This window comes from Hypanus sabinus, chromosome 15 (assembly GCF_030144855.1).
Source record: "Hypanus sabinus isolate sHypSab1 chromosome 15, sHypSab1.hap1, whole genome shotgun sequence".
NCBI classification, from domain to species: Eukaryota; Metazoa; Chordata; class Chondrichthyes; order Myliobatiformes; family Dasyatidae; genus Hypanus; species Hypanus sabinus.
In genome coordinates, this window is record NC_082720.1 from 11062078 (window position 1) to 11087269 (window position 25192).

The following is a 25192-nucleotide window of genomic DNA, read 5'->3' on the forward strand; positions in this document are numbered from 1 at the left end:
TCATCAGGGGATGAGAGTCACCTGAAAAGTTGTCAAGACTTGGTGGATGGTCTCAACCCATTTTTTTAAGTCAAGTGGCCACTTTATATTTTGCATTTCAGTCATACGTTATTACAGAATAGTTATTTTTTAGATTTTGTGCACTAGGATTTAACACGTTTTATTTTTATATACCCTTGTCCCAGGACAATAGAAAAAGTAAATCAATTATGTACCAAGGCTGTAGATACAAAGTGCATTTGGGTTGCTGCACGGTGTGCACTTTTATACAGGCTATAGGGATTCTTTAATGTTAATAGAGAAAAGAAAATTTTTGCAGTGTTTCGTGGAAATTACATTAGAAAACGTGTGCAATGTTTGGATAGTGGTAAGTGTTGGCAGGTGTTAAACCTGAGTCTATATTAACAAATTATAATGTAGAGAACTGAGAGCTATTACACTGCCAACGGCCTGGGTTCAATTCCCACTGTTATCTGTAAGGAGTTTGTATGTTCCCCCCAAGACCTCATGATATCCTCTGAGTGTTCTGGTTTCTTCCCATACTCCAAAGACTTATGGGTTAGTAGGTTAATTGGGCAGCACGAGCTCAGTGGGCTGGGAGAGCCATGTATCATGTTATGTTTCTATAGAGGATAATGGAGCAAAAAAAACCCAAACTATTGGAGGAACTCAGCAGGTGAAGCAGCATCATTGGGGGAGGGGAGGGGTTGTTGACGTTTCAGCTAAAACCTGCATGGTGACATTCCTCAGCAATGTTTCTGGACTTGTTGAGTTCCACCAGTTGTTTATTTTCTCCAGGTTCCAGCATCTGCAGCTCCCTGTGTCTTCACGAGAATAATAACTCACTTATGAATGTTTGTGCTAAACTTTAGTCCCATTTAAAAAGTATTAATGCATTAACAGATTTAATTGATTTATCTGGTATCTGAACCCTGAGTGGAAAGAGTATAATTCAATGAATGTCAGCAGTATTACTGCTTTTCTCTGCTCTGGATATCCTACAGGCATTGTCAGGATGCTCCGTACATTTAAGGTGGGACGACATGCTCATGAGGGATAATCAATTGTGATGTAAGCATTGCAAATTTATTGAGTGATAATCTGCATTTGATTACCAGAAGATCAGACAGTTAGTGGCAATTTGGCATTTCATATTGCTGACATTCTTATGTTTTATGTGGAAAAGAAGTGCAGATGAACCTAGGACAAGCTCACGTAAGAACTGTCAAGGTAAAGTTATATGATTCATATTCTAGTGTAATTCAGATCACATTGAAAATTTGAAATCAATACCATACTTTGGGTAGTATTTAGGTTTTTAATTTCTTTCACATTTTTTCTTTTCTCAAAAGCATGCTGCTTTTGAAATGCAAACATCTTAATCTGTTTTTCTTAATTGTGGCACCCTTGCTTCTGGCATTTGCAGGTTCAAGAATCTTAAGGGTTTTGTACTTTATTATCGATTTAATCCTGAAATAAGTGCCAGTAAAACTTGCTTATAGATGTTTTCATTTAGTACCATATTTTTCAGTCTTGTACATGGGAAAAAAAACTTCTCAGATGAGTTGGCTTCCGTGAAAAATGTGCTTACAGGAAAATTAGAGCAGGCACTTCCAGCTATGAAGACATTTGTGCAAGAAGCATTTATCACATGGAAAGCATATTTCATGGCGTGTACCCTTAATATGTTGGACACTAATTTAAACCAGGCTTTGGTCAGTCATAACAGAAGCATTTTTTCATAGCATTGTATTCTATGGAGGAATATGGTTCAAATAACCTCCCAATGAATTTACAAAACTTCTTTAGTCTGTAGCCAGACACATTGGACATTAATTCTGAATCCTTCTCCAGTTGACTGAAGCATCCATTCCCATTACTACATTTTAAATCTCACTGTGGTGCCTCTGTAATGGGTCCATCATATGTTCTACATACATTGACAACAGAGCAGGGTAGATATGTCAGTATGCCCCAAAGGAGGAAATTAATATGGGCTCCCATCTGTAGACCCTGACTCTGAGTGAAAAGGGAGTCATGTTGCCAAGTTGAATCTCTGAGGAGCTGTGTCCCCAAGATATAAAGCTTTCGATGCCTGTGCAGACAATTCTTCATGGACTGTTTCAACCATATACCTGTGTCTGGATTCTTCTGCCCAAGAAAGTAAAGAACACTCTCATCGTAAAATTTCCAGCCCCTGGATCACTTCTAGATAGTGCCAATGAACAATGCGACCAAGGGCGACATCCTGCAGACAGTACACAAAACTATTTCTTTACTACTTCTTTTAAATACAATTCTACTTACAAGCTGCATGTGATTGGAACCTCTGATTTACCTGTGATGGTGTGTTTTTGGGCCGATTGAGCGATCTGGCACTTTGCTTTCTCTGAGGGAGTTTGGTGAGGCTGGGAGCAGAGTGTGCAGTGTGAGATGGGGCTCAAGCCCATGATCTACTCCATTGCTTCTCTCCAATTGAGGGGTCGAGGGTGTGAGCCTAAGATTGACTCCATTGCTCCCCTCCAATTGAGGGGTTGAGGGTGTGAGCTCATGATCTACTCCATTGCTTCTCTCCAATTGAGGGGTCGAGGGTGTGAGCTCATGATCTACTCCATTGCTTCTCTCCAATTGAGGGGTCAAGGGTGAGAGCCCATGATCTACTCCATTACTTCTCTCCAATTGAGGGGTCGAGGGTGTGGGCTCATGATCTACTCCATTACCTCTCTCCAATTGAGGGGTCGAGGGTGAGAGCCCATGATCTACTCCATTACCTCTCTCCAATTGAGGGGTCGAGGGTGAGAGCCCATGATCTACTCCATTACCTCTCTCCAATTGAGGGGTCGAGGGTGAGAGCCCATGATTGACTCCATTGCTTCTCTCCATTTGAGGGGTTAAAGGTGTGAGCTCATGATTCATTCCATCGCTTTCCTCCAATTGAGGGGTCAAGTAAGGTTGAAACTGACAAAGGCAAGCACAGAGGATGGCTTGGCTACGTTTGACCGGTCTTCTTCCCCCTCTTGCTAGCTGCTGTTGTATGGAAGTCTTGGGTTCCAAGATGCAAGGATTGATTGGTGAGGTTTTGGACTCTTTTTTGGGGGGACTTTGGAGTTCGATGCAAACCATTTTATTTGCCACGGGAATTCACCTCTGTCCTTATATTCGGTGTCTACATTCCCCCCCAGCGCTAAAGCTAAGGAGGCGCTCTGTGAACTGTACAGGGCTATTAGCGAACTGCAGAACGCACACCCTGATGGTCTGTTTATTGTCGCCGGTGATTTTAATCATGCAAACCTTAATTCAGTGCTCCCCAAATTCCATCAGAATGTGGACTTTGCAACAAGGGGGAGAACGTGTTGGACCTGGTTTACACAAACATCCCCGACACGTACTGAGCAGAGCCCTGCCCCCACCTCGGATACTCAGACCACATCTCTGTTATGCTAATCCCAGCATATAGACCGCTCGTCAGGTGCTCCAGACCAGTTCAGAAGCAGGTGATACCTGGCCAGCAGGAGCCATCTCTGCTCTTCAAGACCTCTTTGAGCACACTGACTGGCACATGTCCAGGGAGGCTGCAACCAATGGTGACTCTACCAACTTAGAGCAGTACACAGCATCAGTGACCAGCTACATCAGCAAGTGCATTGATGATGTTACTCTGTCCAAGACCGTCACTATACGCGCCAACCAGAAGCCATGGATGACCGCAGAGGCACGTGCGCTGCTGAGGTCCCGCAACTCTGCCTTCAGAGCAAGAGACAAGGCAGCTCTAACAACAGCAAGGGCCAAACTGTCCTGAGCCATCAGAGGGGCAAAGCGTGCACTTGCCCAGCTAATCCACAGCCACTTCCAGGACAGCGGCGACACGCGGCGCATGTGGAAGGACATCCAGGACATCACCAATTACAGGACAACATCACCTGACTGTGCGGGTGATGCCTCCCTCCTAGATGCACTGAATAACTTCTACGCCTGATTTGAGGCATAAAGTGACGTGGCGGCGAGGAAGTCCGCCCCTCTTACAAATGACGAGGTGCTGTGTCTCACCGTGGCCGACATGAGAAGAACCCTGTGCAGGGTCAACCCACGGAAGGCTGCTGGACCAGACAACTGGTAGAGTGCTCAGAGGATGTGCAGACCAACTAGCAGATGTTCTCACTGACATCTTCAACATCTCCCTGAGCAGTGTCACTATTCCAACGTGCTTCAAGGCCGCCATGATTGTCCCCATGCCGAAGAAGTCTTCAGTGTCCTGCCTAAATGACTACTGTCCCGTTGCACTCACATCCATCATCATGAAGTGTTTCGAGAGGCTCGTCATGAGGCATATCAAGACCCTGCTGCCCCCCTCACTGGATCCACTGCAGTTTGCGTACCGTCCCAACCGCTCAACAGATGACGCCATTGCCACCACCCTCCACCTGGCCCTAACCCAACTGGACAAAAAAGACACATACGTTCGGATGCTGTTCATAGACTTCAGTTCAGCATTCAACACCATCGTCCCTCAGAAACTGATTGGAAAGCTGAGCCTACTGGGCCTGAACACCTCCCTCTGCAACTGGATCCTAGACTTCCTGACTGGGAGACCTCAGTCAGTCCGGATCAGCAGCAGCATCTCCAACACCATCACACTGAGCACGGAGGCTCCCCAGGGCTGCGTGCTCAGTCCACTGCTGTTCACTCTGCTGACCCCCAACTGTGCTGCAACACACAGCTCGAACCATATCATCAAGTTCACCAATGACACGACCGTGGTGGGTCTCATCAGCAAGAACGATGAGTCAGCTTACAGAGAGGAGGTGCAGCGGCTAACGGACTGGTGCAGAGCCAACAACCTGTCTCTGAATGTGAACAAAACAAAAGAGATGATTGTTGACTTCAGGAGGGCACGGAGCGACCATTCCTTGCTGAATATCGACGGCTTCTTGGTAGAGATCGTAAAGAGCACCAAGTTTCTTGGTGTTCACCTGATGGAGAATCTCACCTGGTGGCTCAACACCAGCTCCATAGCAAAGAAAGCCCAGCAGCGGCTCTACTTTCTGCAAAGGCTGAGGAAAGTGCATCTCCCATCCCCCATCCTCTTCACGTTCTGCAGAGGTTTTATTGAGAGCATTCTGAGCAGCTGCGTCACTGCCTGGTTCGATAATCGCACCATCTTGGATCGTAAGACCCTGCAGCGGATAGTGAGGTCAGCTGAGAAGATCATCGGGGTCTCTCTTCCCACCATTACGGACATTTACACTACACTCTACATCCGCAAAGGAAACAGCATTATGAAGGACCCCATGCACCCCTCATACAATCTCTTCTCCCTCCTGCCATCTGGGAAAAGTCTCCAAAGCATTCGGGCTCTCATGACCAAACTATGTAACAGTTCCTTCCTCCAAGCTATCAGACTTCTCAATACCCGAAGCCTGGACTGACACCTTGCCCTATTGTCCTGTTTATTATTTATTGTAATGCCTGCACTGTTTTTGTGCACTTCATGCAGTCCTGTATAGGTCTGTAGTCTAGTGTAGCTTTCTCTGTGTTGTTTTTTTTTACGTAGTTCAGTCTAGTTTTTGTACTGTGTCATGAAACGTTGTCTTATTTTTACTATGTACTGTACCAGCAGTTATGGTTGAAATGACAATAAAAGTGACATGACTTGACTTGACTTGACAATGTGCATATATTTCTGGATTCTGGTTGTTACTACCTTTTGCTGGTTTTGAGCGGTTTGAGCGGTCAGGAAGATTGGTGAGACTTGAGGTGCTTTGGTGAAGACTGGCTCTGTGGCCTGCGCTCGATTACTGACACTGAACTGAGCTGAACTAACCTGGATATTCCTGGACTTCTGGTTTGATGTTTGATACTCAAAGTGTCGTTCCTTTGCTCTTTGCCGTTTGCACAATTTGTTCTTTTTTCGTACGTTGGGTGTTTGATGTTTTCTAGGAAAAGGTTCCATAGTGTTTCTTTGTTTCTTGTCTGCCTGCAGGAAGATGAAATTTGATCTTTGAACTTATAAGATGGCTTTGGCTGGTCTGTGCTCTTTTTTGTTTGTCACTCACTCTAGTATTAGGGATGGAACCATTGATGCTCTCTCTATTGAAAAGTAAAAGTCCACATTTTTGCTGCTAATGGCAATCAGGCTTAGTGAGGGCTGAGCTTTCAGAGCATTATGAGATCCTCATGGTGATCAACTCCACTTGTTCGCTTCATGAAACACAAGGGGAACCACTGCTGCATACATAAACCTACCCATGTGAAGAATTCACACCTCTTTCTTTTTTCAGCAAACTGCGTGGCTGAAAAACCCATATTTCATACACAGGGCAAGTTCGAGGGCTGGGTCATTAAGGATAGTGGTGGCCCCTCCCTTCCATGACTTTAAATTTCTCCACAATTCAGTGAATTCAGAACACCGTTACATAGAGGCATGGTACCACAAGGAGACTAGTGTACAGGACCAATCGATTTCTTAAAATGAGATCATACCATGTTTCATAGTTTGCCTCCTTCGCAAACTAGCCAGTAAGAACACTTTACCTTGTCCAAGGCCACCCAGCACAGGAAAGGGAGGCACTGAAGCTAATTGCAGCACATTAATATGTTTGTGGCAAATCAAAATCATGTTTATTATCACTGAAAAATGTCAACAAATTTGTTGTTTTGTGGCAGCAGTACGGTCCAAGACATAAAATTACTGTTACAAAAATAAATAGTGTAAAAAAACAAATAATGAGGTGGTTTATAGGTTTATGGAGTGTTCAGAAATCTGTTTGAGGAGGAAAAATTACTTTTAAAGCATTAAGCATAGGTCTTCAGACTCCTATAACTCTTCCTCAAAGGTACTAACTCAAAGAGGACTTTAACATTGCATGTCGCCTTCTTGAGGTATTGCCTCTTGAGGATGTGCTTGATAGCAGGGAAGATTCCTCTGTGATGGATCTGTTTGAGTCTACCACCCTCTGTAGTCTCTCACAATCCTGGACATTAAAGGCTCCATTACCTGTCAGAGTGCTCTCCACTATATAGTGCATCTGCCTGGTATAGAGATTCCAAGGTGCAGGATCAAAAGAGGCCACAGAGGTTTGTAGACTTAGCCAACTCCATCATGGGCACAACCTTCCCTTCCTACCTAGGACAGGGGAATGGTAGGGGAGCATAAACAAAATTGTAGAACCCTGACAGAACCTGGCCTGGCCAAACAAATTGTGTTACTGTTGTGGGAGGGGCTCACATACACCAGAAAAATGCAGGCTTGAAGTTGAAACTTGCAGAAAATGCAACAAGACAGGACATAGAAAGAGCATGGTGGGCTGACAAAAATAAATGGACTATGCAGTAAAGCAAAAAAGATAAACAGTCAAGTTGCAATTTCAAAAAGCTCATATACCAGTAGCGGCATGCTGTTGATGAAAAATCTGAGAATGATAAGAGTGACACAGGAATGAGTAGCCTTGAGATTTACAATGCAAAAGTTAATGAGACAAGCAATATGACTTACATCAAAAGTGAACGGCAAATTAATTAAAATGGAATTGGACAGTGGTATGGCTGTTTGGCTGTTTCAGTCATTCCACAAAATGAGTTTGAATGAAATTTCAAAGATATCCAACTAACAGCTTACACTGGAAAAAGATAACTCCTGTGGAAATGGTGGAAACGATATTTGTATCAGTGAAAGACAACAACCAACAAGCCACCTTGGGCGTGTATGTAGTAACAAAAGGTGGACCAGCATTGTGATGACACGATTGGCTGAGACAGATCCATTCACCAATTGCATGCTGTATTCCCTGCAATACAGTCAACTGAAAGCAAATTAAGAAAGGTACTGGATGATGCCACAGCAGTGTTCAAGGATGGCTTTGGACAACTCGAATTACATCAAAGGTAAAAGTGTTAAAGGAAAATGCAACACACAAGTTTTACAAAGCCCATCCAGTTCCTTACATATCTATGACAAAATAGCCAGTAAGCTAGATTACATGGAAGCTGAAGGAATTCTTTCCAAAGTTGAGTGGAGCCTATGGGCAACTCCAGTGGTCCTAGTAGCCAATAAAAATGGGTCTGTCAGGATCTGTGATTTAAGGTCACTATCAACCCAGTACAGAGAGCAGATCAATATCCTCTTCCCACCATAGTTAGGCAGGGAGGAATGTTGTGTACTTAATATTTCAGTTTCATGTTGCTCTTTCAATTAGTTTTATGTTTTTGGAGTTACAAACATGACAGAATCAATTAAAGTTTTGAAAGAAAAGTAGATGTGCACTAAGGGAAGCAACTTTCAGGCCTACTGGAAATGGGAATGAAAGAACTGTGTGATTCTGCTCCAGTCTTTTTCCATGACCACAAAAATGATCTTTTTATATGAGGTTGTACTTTGTATTTCGGAAGTTCAGATGGATTCTGCTTACACCACCCTTCCAAATCTTAGTAATTTTATGTATTATCCCTTACTTCTACTGTGTTTTGTTTTGCCCATTATTTAAATCTGTTACCAACTCAATTGGTGGTGGAAACAAATTCTCTCTATCTCTTTCATTGGAAACCTCATAATTTTGAATGCTTTAAAATCAACTTTAATATTCTCTGCTGGATGGAGGACAATTTCAGTATTTCCATTCTCACCGCATTCTTCAGGTAAACCTTCATTAGATTCTTATAATAGTTTGGCTTTGGTTGTACTGCCTTTCCGTGTTGTAATCCTACAGTACTAAATTTCACGTTAATCTAAATGAATTTCCTTCTGCTACTCTCTGTACATTTCACCAGGTTATCGTATCTACTTATCACTCAATTCATTATTTACTATGTTGCTGAATCTTGTATCATTGGTAAGCTTCATAACTATTCACACTGTCTATGTTCAGGTTACTGATATTAATGCTGCTTCTTTCCAGTTGAATAAATGTTCATTCACCACGATGTCTCCTATTACCCAAGTCACAGCCAGCTTTTCAAGTTCAAGTTTAATTATCATTCAACCATACATGGATACCTATGAATACAACCAAACGAAACAGAGTTACTCCAGGGCCAAGGTACAAAACACAGTACCACCAGTCACACACAGCACATATAAGATAGTATAAGATAGATACAGTCGCATAAAGAAGTATGAAGTCCATGAATGTTGCAGTCGTCTGTAATGGAACACTATACAGCTTGTCTTCTGCTGAGTGCACAATGGAAAGGTGCACTACACCTTGCTCCAGGACAACTGCAAACAGATGATATTGAGGTTTAAGGCCTATTCCTCGCTACAAATGAGGCCATGCAGCATCCCCTGCTGCCTGCACAATGCAAGGCACATATAGAACATATAAGATAGCAGCAAAACAGAATCACATACACAAAAAATAAAATCCACGTCCCCAAGTCCATGAATGTTGCAGCAGTCTGCAGTCAAATTAAGCTTGTCTAATGCGAATGAACACTGGAGGCAGCACCTACACCTCTGGCACCGATTCTGATTCTTCTCCCTTGGATGGTTGCAAACAGGCAACACTGCAGCTTGAGGCCTAGACTTTGCTACTACCGAGACCACGCAAGTTCCCCACCACCTGCACCCACCATTCGCCAATAAACCAGTAACAAGAATCACGACTAAGACAAGTTACTCGCTATTAGTCGGCACACCGTCTTCATGCACCAACTCTAATACAGGTAGCAGGGAGCAGGACAGTCTGCACCAAGTCCAGCTCCATATTTTTGTTCCACAAGCTTCCATTATTGAAAGTACTTTATCAATTGGCTTTAGAATGTTCATACAGTGCATGAGGAAAAAATTTGCTTAAGCAAGCTCGCTGCCTCTTGGCTTAATGTGCATTAGCAACTTTGTTTTCTGATATGTGCCAATTATCATTTATATTTGAGCTGATGTCCACAAGAAGTTTCATCCTTCTGCTGACTTGGCAAAAGTTTGCCAATTTCTGTTACTGCTGTGTAGAAATAATTTGTTTTATAAAGTATTCAGTTGCACTTTCCAGGTTCTATGATTTTAACATAGAAACAGAATTCCTTCTAAGTTATAACATTATTAAAATGACATTGTAATGATCATTCAACAATGTTAAAGTCAAGCAAAATTTTCAAGTGTTGTAGAGCATATTTACTACAATAAAGTAAATATATATTTCTGTAATTTGTTGGACAGTACAAAGATGGAGAACATTTACCAAGAAAATCATTCCCAGTAGATGATGGTAAAGAAGTTATATAATGTCACCAGCATGCTGTAACTATACAGCTATTCATTTCATTCACCTAAATTTTAAGTAACATTTAACAGTAATTAGCAGAATACTGAGGATGTTTTATATTCAGATGGCTCAGTCCAAGAAGATATTAATTGAAAGAGTGTGCTCACTCCCTCCCAGACCCCATTATTGAGGTATCTACCAAGAGAAATAGTTTCTTCAGCTTCTCCCATCACAAACAGTTGAAGATGGTGACTACACACCTTACTGGCTGGACATTTGAAGACAATACATACATATGAAATGTACAAACTTCTTTGGCTTAGGAAGTATAAATCAGCAGTCCTGACATTATGGGGAGGGGCAGCGATTCATCTGGTGGGCATGTCATTACTTTCACAGGAATATGGGAATTGTCTTTTAAACATGACAGTGACTCATCTGGATTGAATTCATAATAAAGGAGCAATTGACTAATCATAGCAATTAATCTCTATTAGCTTATCCACACGATATTGAGAAATAAATGAGGAAAACCCCTCATCAGTCACTGAAGGTGAATGAGCAAGTGCAGCAGGCAGTGAAGAAAGCTAATGGAATGTTGGCCTTTATTACAAAGGGAATTGAGTACAAGAGCAAGGAAATCCTCTTGTATTTGTACAGGGCCCTGGTGAGACCACACCTGGAGTATTGTGTACAGTTTTGGTCTCCAGGGTTAAGGAAGGACATCCTGGCTGTAGAGGAGGTGCAGCGTAGATTCACAAAGTTAATTCCTGGGATGTCAGGACTGTCTTACGCAGAGCGGTTAGAGAGACTGGGCTTGTACACACTGGAATTAAGGAGATTGAGAGGGGATCTGATTGCAACATATAAGATTATTAAGGGATTGGACAAGATAGAGGCAGGAAATATGTTCCAGATGCTGGGAGAGTCCAGTACCAGAGGGCATGGTTTGAGAATAAGGGGTAGGTCATTTAGGACAGAGTTGAGGAAAAACTTCTCCCAGAGAGTTGTGGGGGTCTGGAATGCACTGCCTCAGAAGGCAGTGGAGGCCAATTCTCTGGATGCTTTCAAGAAAGAGCTAGATAGGTATCTTATGGATAAGGAAATCAAGGGATATGGGGACAAGGCAGGAACTGGGTATTGATAGTAGATGATCAGCCATGATCTCAAAATGGCGGTGCAGGCTCAAAGGGCCGAATGGTCTACTTCTGCACCTATTGTCTATTGTAATGGAGAGTCTGGAGAACCACGTCAATAGTCTGTCTGCTTTTAATTTCCAAGTGTGTTATATTATTTGCATTTTTCATATATAAACTTAGATTTAGTTTATTAAACTAGTAATGATTTGGATGTCATCAGTTGTTTCAAGATGTTTAATTAAAACCTCTTGGAGCAATTCATGTGAGCTGGTGCTATGCTCCGCCACATACCTTGTTTTTCAAAGACCTCCAAGATTGGGTGTAACATCTGGATCATAAATCATGCTATTTATGAGGCCCTACAGTTTATCTTTAGCAAAGGCAGTAACACATTGTTTTTAGAATTTGTGCATCTGTACTCCAACCTATTTTCTCCTTTACTTCTTTTAACCTCGTATTACATTCTTATTAAGCAAATATTATGTATCTTCCAATTATTCCCGTTTAGGACTGCTACAGCAGAAATCCACAGTCACAGCTGTGACTATTTCAGTAAGCAGCATCATTTTAAGACGTAAAAAAAAATCTATCAATTCTCAAAATTAGCAGATGCTGGAGGACTGCAGATTCGGGTCATGATTGTAATTTCCCTTTAAGAAAAAGGAAATGAGGAAAATGTGCTGGTCTGCAAATATGATTAAAATGCAGAGCAATTAGACCACCACTCATGCTGGCGAAAATACAGTCTGTGGAAAATAAAAATTGAAGACCTCAGAGCAAGGTTGCAGTACCAGAAGGACATCAGGGACTGCTGTGTACATGCAAACATGGTAACATGGTACCCCACCCCCCCCCCCCCCCGCCATTCCAGAAGCCAAGTTGCAGACCGAGGTCTTCCCCTACCATTGCAAAGACAGAACAGCGGAGTCTTTTAAAGGTAGAAGAGACAGAGCATGTTTCATGATTAACTCTTTGAGGTGCACGGACAAGAACTGTATCAGTCCTGCTTACCTGACATGGAACATCCAGCAGCAAATGTCATCCAGTTTATCTGCCAGGGAATTTTCTGTTGTCATCCTGGTAGTGATGTACATTCTAGCCTGGCGAATGTCAGGCAAGCACTGAAGGAACTGAGCACCGTGATCAACAGTCATGAAACAGCACACCCTGGTTCCTTCCCTATCATTGTGCGGATTTCAACCAGACCAAGTCTCTCACCAGCTACCACCAACATATCCCCTGTGGAACCAGAGAAACCAATGCACTTGACAACTGTTACACCATTATCAAGAACACTTATCGTGCTATACCATGCCCGCAATTTGAAAAGTCTGATCACCTGGTTGTATTTCTACTCCAGGTGTATAGGCAGCATCAGTAATGAGGACCAAGGTCAAGGGAGGCAGAGAAACACTTACAGAACGACTTTTGAGTTGGTGGGCCAGACAATATTTAGTAGTTAGTAGTTATTCAAATTGAATAAATATGCTACAGTTGGTACCAAACTTACCCAAACCAAAAGCTGTGGATGAACCAGGAGATTCACAGTCTGCTGAGGGGTAGATCTGTGACATTCAAGTCTAGTGACCCGGAACTGAACAAGAAGTCCACAGATGACCTATGGAAGGTAATTCTAAGATTGAAATTAGTGATAAAATCAGATGCATGCTTATTTGGGACGACTGTTAAAGAACAAAAAACAAATTGAGAAAATAGCTTAATTGGGTCAGCAGATGGGTCAGTCATGTGCATTTCTGTGGCTGTTAGACACTACACTGTGCCAGGAGTGAACTGTTGCATCATGTGCTTGTGCTATGTTATCCATTTGGGCCAATAGCTGCCAATTCAAAAAGAAGTTATGTTTGATAATTTTGCCACAAAAAGATTTGATACTAGCCAAAACAATTACCCTTCTTGTACCAAATTAAAAACTGTCTGCCTAACACCACTCACCGACAGCTGGCAGAGATAACTGGAGTGCCAAAATCTACAACTGTATGCTTGATACATCGGCAAGATAAACAGAGAAGAAAGGGCATTAGGTCCCAGAATGACAGCATGATGGAAGATTCAATCTTTAGGTATTAATATTGAAGTAGTAAAATGGATTCGACAGTGGCTGGATGGGGGATGCCAGAGAGTAGTAGTGGATAACTGTTTGTCGGGTTGGAGGCCGATGACTAGTGGTATGCCTCAAGGATCTGTACTGGGTCCAATGTTGTTTGTCATGTACATTAATGATCTGGATGATGGGTTGGTAAATTGGATTAGTCAGTATGTTGGTAGGTAGGTGGCGTTGTGGATAATGAAGATAATGAAGTAGGTTTTCAAAACTTGCAGAGAGATTTAGGCCAGTTAGAAGAGTGGGCTGAAGGATGGCAGATGGAGTTTAATGCTGATAAGTGTGAGGTGCTACATTTTGGTAGGAATAAAACAAAATAGGACATACATGGTAAATGGTAGGGCATTGAAGAATGCAGTGGAACAGAGTGATCGAGAAATAATGGTGCATAGTTCCCAGAAGGTGGAATCTCATGTGGATAGGGTGGTGAAGAAAGCTTTTGGTATGCTGGCCTTTATAAATCAGAGCATTGAGTATAGGAGTTGGGATGTAATGTTAAAATTGTACAAGGCAATGCTGAGGCCAAATTTGGAATATTGTGTACTGTTCTGGTCAGCGAATTATAGGGAAGATGTCAACAAAATAGAGAAAGTACAGAGGAGATTTACTAGAATGTTACCTGGGTTTCAGCACCTAAGTTACAGAGAAAGGTTGAAGAAGTTAGGTCCTTATTCCTTGGAGCGTAGAAGGTTGAGGGGGGACTAATTTAAAATTATGAGGGGGATAGATAGAGTCGACATGGATAGGTGTTTTCCATTGAGAGTAGGGGAGATTCAAACAAGAGGACATGAGTTGAGAGTTGGGGGCAAAAGTTTAGGGGTATTGTGAGGCGGAATTTCTTTACTCAGAGAGTGGCAGCTGTGTGGAACGAGCTTCCAGTAGAAGTGGTAGAGGCAGGTTCGATATTGTCATTTAAAGTAAAATTGGATAGGTATATGGACAGGAAAGGAATGGATGGTTATGGGTTGAGTGTGGGTCAGTGGGACTAGGTGAGAGTAAGCATTCAGCATGGACTAGAAGGGCCAAGATGGCTTGTTTTCCTGCTGTAGTTGTTATATGGTTATATGATCCAGATGTTGAAGTGGCCCATAATCAGTGGTTTTCCATTGTAAATGGACGAGGTGTACATGTCAGTGGACCAGTGTTAAAAAGTAAATCTGATGAGATAGCTAAGAAGCTGGGTCATAAAGGTGTTAAAGCAACAGGTGGTTGGTTGACTCAATGGAAATGTAGACACAACATTAAATTCAAGGAAGCATGCGGCGAGGAAGGTAGTGCTATAAGTGCAGAGACATGGAAATCTCCAAAACTCCCTGACTTGCTTCAAAAATTTTGTGCAGATGATATCTACAGTGCCAATGAAATAGACCTTTTTATTGTGACATATTGTGTTTGCTACAAATCAAAATTCCATATTAGTGTGCAGTTGTTTCAAATGATCAAGATATACCATCAATAAAAACACAAAATGCTGGCAGAACTCAGCAGGCCGGACAGCATCTATGGGAGGAGGTAGTGACGACGTTTCAGGCCGAAACCCTTCATCAGGAGACATACCATTAGATCTTCATATTGCAATTTTAAGAGTGGCCAGTGAAGGAAATAGCATAAACTCACTTTGTCCAATAGTACTGCTGTAAAGTTTCAGTTTTCCAAGGAAGATGGTAATAGTCTCTGTGCATGATATGCGATTGTAGTTTTTTCCTTGTAACTGTTTAATAAATTAAGGTTTTCAAATACAAACCCTTCTGATAAGTATTAGATATGGAAAACCTGGCAACCTCTGACAGTCCTTCAATTGGAATTAGGTACCTAATGGTTCCCCATTAACATATAATTATACAACAAAGTACTGTAATCACAATCACTAGCCAGTGGAGCATATTGCAGGATATCCTATGTGTCACACCCACCTGCTCGCTGTATAACCAGTGATTTGGGGCTGGATGTGGTATGGAGCTCAGCAGGGTGTGAACGGTGATTTCTGCATGGTCAAGCAGGAGCAGAGATAACGATCTGCATACATAGGCTAGGCTATTTTGCTGCCTCATTTGCATCATCTAGCATATTTTCCTGTTCATTTCATTCAGGGTTCCAATTAAATTACATACATTCATTTCTTTTATATTTATCTATTTCAGTATTATTTCACTAAAATAGTAAACCTATCACGGCCCATTCAAAAACTCCTGTGGCCCCCAGCTTCTTGTTTTTCACTTGTGGCCCCTACGAAATCTGGCCCACTTTGAAAACCACTGCTATACAGCACAGAAAACAGTCATCTTGGCCCAATTTGTTCACGCTTACCAAGTTGCCTAGCTGACTTAGTCCCATTAGTCTGCATGAGGCCTCTATCATTTCCTCTGGCAGCTTGTTCCAGATATTCATCTGCCTCTTTGAGGAAGTTGCCCTTCAGGTTTCTTTTCAATCTTGATCATAATCTAAATCCTTAAATCTAAACCCTGATGAAGTGTCTTGGACTGAACCATTGACTGTTTATTCCTCTCCAAAGATTCTGCCTGATTTACTGAGTTTCTCTAGCATTTTGTGTGTCTTGTTCAAAATTTCCAGCACCTGCAGAATCTCTTGTGCTCTTTTAAATCTTTGACTTTTTACTTTAAGCCCATGCCTTTTATTTTTGGGCTCACTTAACCTGGGGAAAGTACTGTGACTTTCACCTTATCGATGTTCCTCATGACTTTATAAGCCTCTGTCCAGTTACCCCTTAGCCTCTTACACTCCATGCAAATCTTTTTTGTAGTCTTTCCAGTTTAATGAATTGTTTCTATGGCAGAACTGTACAAAGTAATCCAAATGCAACTTGGTCAATATTTGTAAAGGAATTTTTTTTAAACTGAAGTAAATAATAGATAACTGTGCAACTAGAATTAGCTAAGTGAATGGTTCATAAGTTTTACATGATTAGACAAGCAATTGAAAACAAGAAACATGAAAGAGATCAGAAATTGGTTTCCATAAGAGACGCAAGATTGGTGGCACTTAGGTTGGGTTAATAATCATTTTATGCACATACCTAGTCAATGTCAGATTGTTACCAACAGAAAACCTTCAAGTACTTGCAGGCATATATTGATTATTAGATTATTTAACCCTTTAGTCATTCACCAAATCTACTATTAGGATGTAGTGGGAACTTCATACTGTGTTCAAAGTAAATTTATTATCAAAGTATATATATGACATATCAGATTCAGTTTTTTTTAGGGCAATCACAGTAAATACTAGAAATACAGTAGAATCAGTGAAAGACAGGGTGGACAAACAACCTTGTGGATGGCATCCGTTAGCCTCGCGAGACCATGGATCTGCTCCTGGAAAGTCTTGTTTCAGCCTTTCAAGGGCCCAGGCCTGGGGAAGGTTTTATGGAAGACAGGCGGTTGCCCAAGCAGCAAGTCTCCTTCTCCACGCCACCAATGTTGTCCAATGCCACCAATGTTGTCCAATGCCACCAATGTTATCACAAGGGCTGATACCGCTTGGCACCAGTGACGTCACAGGAGTTGCCAGAACGAGTTGAAGGCAACGTCGGACTGCCTTAGGGACTCCAGTTCCAGATTTGTCCTCAGGGTTTGCTCCTGAAGCCTTTCCCATAAGTGGGTATGGCAGCAAGACAGCGGAGGTTTGAAATCAAAGTTTTCCCTCTCCTAGATGGACTGCCTTCCCAGGCTGACGAGCTCCATCTGCCTGAAGCACTGGTTTTAAGGCACCAGGACCCACCTTCATCCCTTCTCCTGTCAGTAGAAACAGTTCCGCCGGGCTTAGAGGCTAAGCCACGCGAGAAGGCCGGGAGTTGGACTTGGTTGTCAGAGGCTATTTGAGGCACATGCCGTGAGGAGTACTTTTAGCTAGTGGGTGCTTGTCCCCACTACCACTCCTCGGCTTGACAACCGTGGAACCACAAACAACCAACATGCAAATTATCAACAAACAGTAAATATAGAAAGTAAGAAAAATTTAAATAATAATAATACATAATCAAGCACTAAATTTGAGAACATCAGGTGTAGAGTCCTTGAAAATGAATTCAATGGTCGTGGGAATAGTTCAGTGATGGAGCAAGTGAAGTTGAGTGAAGTCATTCCCTTTGGTTCAAGACCCTGATGGTTGAGGGGTAAAGCTGTTTCTATCCTGGTGATGTGGCTCCTGAAGTCCCTGTGTCTTCTTCCTGATGACAGTAGCGAGAAGAGAGCAGAGTCTGGATGGTGGGGGTCCTTGTTGGTAGATGTAGCTTTCTTGTGATAGCACTGCTTGTAGATGTGCTCAACGATGGGGAGGACTTTTAATGAAATAGTCTGGGCTGTATCCACTACTTTTTGAAGGCTTTTCTATATAAGGACATTGGGGTGTCCATACCAGCCTGTGGTGCAACCAGTCAATATACTTTCCACCACACATCTATAGAAGTTTGTCAAAGTTTAAGATGACATGCTGTATCTTTGCAAACTTCTAAGAAAGTAGAGGTACTGCTGTGCTTTCTTGGTAATGGCATTTACGTGCTGGACCCAGAACAGCTCTTATGAAATCAAGGAATTTCTTCATTGATACACTGGGAAGAATTCTAGGGAATAGAGCAGCAAAAATGATTGCAACACTTAGAACCTTTATAGCTGAATGAAGTGTGGCACTCAGAATGTTGGCAAAAATACGTAGTCAGGCTATCTAACCTGGAACTAGAGTAACAAGTGCAGAATTAAAGGAAAATTGTTTATCAAACATTAAAGGATATGTGGAACAAAATTGTAATTCAATTTGTTTATATTATAGTAATGAACTTCAAACCATGCTGGAATAATGTCTGGTCAGACCAAGGTTTGAAATGTGTAGATATGTGGACAGAATCATATTATCTATAGGGTTTCTCGATTGGTGTTGAAGGCCAGAGAAAGATCTGCAGAGCACTCCCTGAAGCAATTGCATGTGGGAAACCCATGATAGAACAATGCACAAGGCTTGTGGAAACAGTATTGATGGCCAGAAGGGCCTTTTCTTATTCCATGCTTCTTTATTTACAGATTACGTATGCACCAGTCTGTGAACTTTGGGAGAAATCATCATTAGATATACCCTCCATAGGATCATTTTCAGAATGAATGGCACAACAATCACAGTACCAGAGGACGGTTCCCCTACATTTCTGTGAAGGTGACCTTCAGCTGGCTATATTGGGATAGAAATAGCAACATCTTGGCACAATATACAGGAGAAATGGTGGATTTGTTGCAAACAAAATTGTGGTTTTCTCCTGTCAATGCTTGTTGTTTGGTCTATGCGACATGGTTTCCTCTGTTAACTATTATGGTACATGGGACCCATTCCATCCTATGGACAGTTACTCCATTCAAGTGATTTTCTCTGCAGACTTGAGTTTGAACTGAAACTTAATTTATTTCTTGCTTAGGTTTTGACTATCTACTTGGACATAACAATATCAGTTATTCCCACAAGCCCTTCCCCCAAGAACACAATAGAATCCTGTTACTGAAAATGAACAAGTGTACAAATCGTCCATGCAGATAAATGAAATTTTGCTTAAATCTACTTAAATAGTTTTAGGAATTTGGATCAGTATGAACGTTGAATCTATGAAAATATGGATTTTACATTTGCCTGTGTTTATGGGTTTAAATATTGGAATGGATATTGTATACGTGCGGCAGAAGTACTTGAATCAGAATCAAATTCAGGTTTATTATCACTGGCATATGTCGTGAAATTTGTTGTTATGTGGCAGCAGTAGATTGGAATATAAAATAATAAAAACTGAATTACAATAAGAAAAAATATATATGTATTAAAAAGTTATGTTAAATAAGTAGTGCAGAGTAACTGGTGAGATAGTCTTCACGGGTTCAATGTCCATTCAGAAATCAGATGGCAGAGGGGAAGAACTGTTCCTGCATTGAGTGTGTGCTTTCAGGCTCCTGTGCCTCTTCCCTGATAGTTGCAATGAGAAGAGGATATGTCCTGGGTGATGGAGGTCATTAACAATGGATGCTGTCTTTTTGAGGCATCGCTCCTTAAAGATATTCTGGATACTGGGAAGGCTAGTGCCCATGATGGATATGACTGAGTTTATCTCTGCAGCTCTGAGTTTGATCCTGTGCAGTGAGACTGTGAAGAAATGGAATCTTGAATGATCAAATTTATGTGAAGTTCCATAACGTTGAAATTATTTCTTTAATCATGTAAACATTCTTCCTTATACAGATCCATGGCAAACCACCAGAAATCAGTCTCACTATCACATAGAAAATATAATTATAGAGATGATTTTCAACATTGGTAGAAATATTTGGGTGAGAAGGTGCAAATGGGATGGGGGGGTGTTGGATGAAGATTTCTGGGCTATGTTTCTTATTAGTAAAATAGCAACCATTTCACTAATTACAGCCAATAACAAGTGAGAATAAAAGAGCATCATACACAAAATGCCTGAGGAACTCAGCAGGTCCTGCTGAAGGGTCTCGGCCCAAAACATTGACTGTACTTTTTCCATAGATGCTGACTGGCCTGCTTGTTTATAAAATAGCAGCATGCGCAGTTCAAATGACAGATTTAACATTCGTTCAGTAATTAGAATAAAATTAGCTTTTTGTATATCTTCCATCCATTACTGTAAAGAGTAAGCCTATGAATGGATTTTTGTAACTCTAGTAAGGTTGAACAATAGATAGTCTTAAATGTTTCTTACTTGCAAAGAACCTACTACAAGGTTTCTTTTGACAGCTGTTACCTCAAACAACTTGATTGTAGAATTCAATGTGGATGCTTTCAGTTATTTGAATTGGGCTATTTTTTGTTCAGAGATAGAGAAAAGCTAAGTCAATGGAGTTGAAATTTAGATATAGTCTCAAAAATGACGCAACCTCAGAAGGCTTAATGCATGTCTATGTATTCCTGTATTGAGCTAATTTATATTCTACCTTCTTGAGCATAAGTTTTCTAGAAATAGACATACATCCTTTGAGCTGGTTCAGATTTGGTAAAAAACTTCATTTTAATAGTATAAAATTAATTTAATCACCCCATGCATCTAGTGGATAACTGCTTTAAATATAAAGTTTAAGACTACCTTGCTCACTTTTAATCAAGATAAGTGAGATCAGAACAGTAAATTAAACTGGCTTATTGCTTCAAGTTCTTTAGTTGTACGTAATAGTCACAAATGACCATTTAAACCTTACATCATTAATGGGACAGAGCCAAAACTTTGAGTCAGAAAACCAAACTGACGTGTTGCATACTGCCAACAGCTCATCGATAATCACAAATACATAAATATAGGTTGTATTGAAATAATCTTGATGCATAAAAAAGCTCCAAAAGTGGATCTGAAATGTAATATCTGTAAGATACATTAGATATAGGAGCAGAATTAGGCCATTCAGCCCATCAAGCCTGCTCTGCCAATAGTAATTGATTTTTTAACCCCTTTCTCCCACCTTCTCCCTAGACTCTGCATTAATGGAAACATGACCTCTATCAAGGTATTCAGTAGATCTCCGTGAGATTCACCCTCATTTGTCAATACCATTGAGTGTAGGCCCAGAATCATCAAACACTTCTCATAGTTAAACCTTTCATTCCTTGTATCATGCTTGTAAACCTCCTCTAGATCTTCTCCAGGGCCAGCACATTTTTTTTCTTCAATTAGTGGCCCAAAATTGCTCACGATATTCTAAATGCAGTCTGACCAATGCCTTGTAAAATCTTAGTACTACATCCTTGCTTTTCTATTGTACCCCTCAAAATAAATCTTAACATTGTATCTGTCTTTCTTACTATCAACTCAACAGGAATCCTGAGCAAAGTCCTGTTGCATCTCCCATTAACCATGCAAAATAATCCATGATAAATTTCTATTTGTCCTTTTTATCATTCTCTAATAATGGATCACCATGAAGTTTAGCATTCCTTCCTACTTTTCAGAAAGTGATATAAGTCATCTTGAGTGTTGCATTTCAGATGGTGAAGGTACTCCCACAATGTTCATAGATTTGGAATTTAAAAATTTGGTCCCATTAAGAGTGGAATGATGTAAACCCACATTTTGATGGTGTGTTACTTGACACCAAAGCTCAAGATGATGGGTTTGCCATGCATTTAATTTGTTTTTATTTGTTTTTTAGATGTTAAAATTTATTATTTTGAAGGCCCTTAAAGAAATTTTGGTAATTGTAGCTATATTTGACAAGCAATGGAAGGATTTTATATTTAAAAGCATTGTTAACTGTCTACAGTATGTGTATATCTATCAAAAATAATCCACTTTGATTCTATTTGTCACACAGGACAGATGTAATACTTACTAAATTACTAATTGTATTTTTACACTTGCATTCTCCAATTACAATGCTTTCTGCCGAAAAGTTATCAGGAACAGAAACCAGAACCAGAACTTCAACCACATTATTTTATTTGAAAATTGGCATTATAAGTTCCAAACATAAAATAGAACATGAATGCTTAATCAAACAATATATTTACAAGATTACTCAAATATTACTTAAATATTAAATACACAACAGTCCTTCCTTCATAGCGATACACTCCAACTCAATAGAATTGTATTATTATTATATAATGCAACTACTATGTACCGATATCCACAGCGTTGTATATTTTAAATTGTCCCATTCAGGCTGAAAGATTTAATCGCTGTGGAGGCTTTCTTACTCTTGTGGGATAATACCTTTCCTAACGAGGGAGATCACTCTGCTTGGCAGATGAGATTTGTGGTTGTGAAAACAATCTTGGCTTCTTCAGCCTCCTCCTTGGTAGTTGTAGGAGTTGACTCTGAGACTGCAGGAAGTGGTTCTGACAACGGTAACAAGCTTTCATCTTCTTCCTTTTTCTACTTCTAGTTGGTGTATCTTCATCTTGGCAAGGTGCATTTAGTTCACTGGAATATTCTCTTATTAATCCTTCTATTACTCCCTTTACAATCTGATCTCTCCTCTTGGTTCCCTATTCGCAATGTCATCCAATGAATCCTCTGTTTTTGCATTTCCATTGATTCCTTTATTTTGGCCTTCCATTCATCCAGTTGGGTTTTGGTCTTTGCATCTACTTTTACAAGAAGCTTTTTGTCTCCCACTTGAAGTTCATGCAATAACCTTAATGCATGTAGAGTAGATCCTGATTCTTTATACTCACAAAAGCCAAGTACTTGCAACTTTCCTGAATCTCCTTGAACTGTCTTCCAGCCTAAAACCAAGCCACATTTCACAGGTAACTGCCTGATTAACATATCAGAAGCTTTCTCAGATATCTTGCCTACAAAAACTGATGTAGTCAGACCAGGGCTTTCATCACTTCCACAGTTTTTCTGGTCAGCAGTCTCCTTTCCTCGTCCAATATGCTTTACAACCAGAGGCACGGAGGTTGGCACTAATGCCTATTTGTTCTCTGTTGGGCAACAGTTCACAGTGTACAGCATGGAGACAGTTGTGGCATGCAAATAGTGGATGGATCTCCAATTATGTTGTTGTTGCCTCAGCCACTCATGTCCCCACAACACTGGTCATCCTGATTTTACCACAATGTGGCTTCTTGGCTGTTGTATTTCGTGGTGGCAAATGTCATTCCCACAGGAGTTATCTTTCCTCCAATATAAGTTCTTAGTTGAATATCTGCAGGCATCAGTTTGATATCAGTGAAATGCCATTCAAGCTCATTTTGTGGAGTAACTGAAACAGCTGAACCAGTGCTGAGTTCATTTTAATCAATTTGCCATTCACTTCTGGTGTAAACCATATTGCTTGTCTATTGCTAGTTTTTATATTATAAGTCTCCAGGCTACTCAATCCTGTCTCACTCTCATTATCAGGTTTTTCATCAACAGCATGCATATTAGTGTTCTTTCTGAAACTGTTAGCTCTTTTTCTCTTCCCTATGCAGTCCATTTATTTTTGTCTGCCCAACATGCTCTTTGTATGTGCTTTCTTTGTTGCATTTTCTGCAAGTTTCACAAGATCCAGAAATATAGATCTAACTTCATGTTTAAGTGAGGTGCTCACATATCACGTAGTCATGTGATAATACATGCAATTCATATATTTATACATATAAACCGTAATGAATTATTTAAAGAACAAAAATACTTAATCAATCAATATATTTACAAAATAACTCAAATATTACTTAAATATACAACGATCTCTTCCCTACCAAGGAGTCAAGCTGATGAACCTTTGTTACCTCCTTCATTGGAACCATATGGTAAAGTTTATCACAAAAAATTGTATTGACACTTAGCATATTAGCATTCCTAGAAATATCTCTGGGTATTTATATTTATGATTATGTTGAACAATTGGGTGAATAAGCCCTGAAAACTAGGGTTAGGGTTAGGATTTAGACATTTGGTTGCTGTTTTACCGTTTGCCTTTATTATGATTATATTATGCAAACTACCAGTGATGCTGCTGCAATTAAGTTTTCAGTGTTTCTGTGCACACATGTATATATGCATATGACACCAAACTCGACTACATACAAAATTCACAACATCTGTTAGCATCTACTGGTCCTACTGCTATTGTATTGTCTCCAATATGAGGCTGATTGTTTTGGATGTCAACAGTGAGATACTTCCTGTTCCCCTCCATACTGTAGATGCTGTCAGATGTGCTCAGTTCCTCCAGCATTTTGTGTGTGTAGCTTCCTGTTCTATGATGTCTTGCAAACTTCTGTAAACCAAAGCAAAGCTTTTGTGTCTCTTCCAATCCTGGTTGTTTCAGCTTTTACTACTCAGCAGTTGCATGGATATCAGCTGTGAATCTTTTTAACGCTGACTCTCATTGTGTTCTTCTCAAAACATTTGTACACATGCAATTTCTAACAAGGGCAACTGTAGGAAAAATTCTGACTGATTTTATTTTTCCCAGCTGTAAGCCTGAGATTTTGTTATTAACCGCTTATTATTCGCTGAGGGCTTAGCCTACACATTGCAGTCAAGGAATAGAATCTGGAATCTTTTTGGGGAAATCATTAATGTTCTCTGCTCTGGTGGAACAGTTTCAGTCTCTGAAAGCATAAGATAGGTTAAACATTAAAATAATTATAACAATTCTGATTTTCTCCTTAACATGTTCCATTTGTTTTTCAGAGTGAAAATAAATTTGTTTCAGGGTTAAGCTCAAGAAAGGAGTTTAGCAATCAAAATATTGCTGACCAACACATGACTGAAAAGATAAAAATAGAAGATGAGCATTATAAACTTTCTAGTTCCAACAGGGGAACTCAGCAGACTAAAGATTTATTATTCCTGAAGGATCTGAATGGAACAGATAGGTCACAACAAACGGATCTGAAACTTCCGATAACTTTGCACACACTTCCACCTGGAATCAAACTGCAGCTTCAAGGCTCGCCTTCAACCTGTGAAGTGGTCAAATTCACCAAATTACCCGGACCACTAGCAACAAACAATATAAGTGACATTAGATTACAGACACAAGTGGACCCATCCTTGAAGATCAACACTATAAATGTTCCTCTTACCGTGCCTCCTACTGAAGCAGGTACTATCTGTATTAATTAAATAGAATGTATTGTTCACAAGCCTTATATGAACTCAGTATAGTCCTGATGTTAGTCATTTTACAAAGACAGGAGTTTGCTCAGCATCCTACTTTCAGCAATAAATATCCAGGAGCCCTGTATTTGTGGTTATTGTGTAGCAGTTTAAAGCCAAGCAGCGTGAATGTGCTGGG

At 40.6% G+C, this 25192-nt stretch overlaps 1 protein-coding gene across 1 annotated transcript in view; it reads left to right on the plus strand.

The window, feature by feature from the left end:
- The window catches only part of LOC132405730 (transcription factor SOX-30-like), a 70040-nt gene that overhangs the window by 1170 nt on the left and 43678 nt on the right, over positions 1-25192 (plus strand). Inside the window, exon 2 of the mRNA XM_059990766.1 lies at positions 24586-25000. Coding sequence (XP_059846749.1) covers positions 24586-25000 — 415 coding nt within the window. The remainder of the gene's footprint in view (positions 1-24585; positions 25001-25192) is intronic.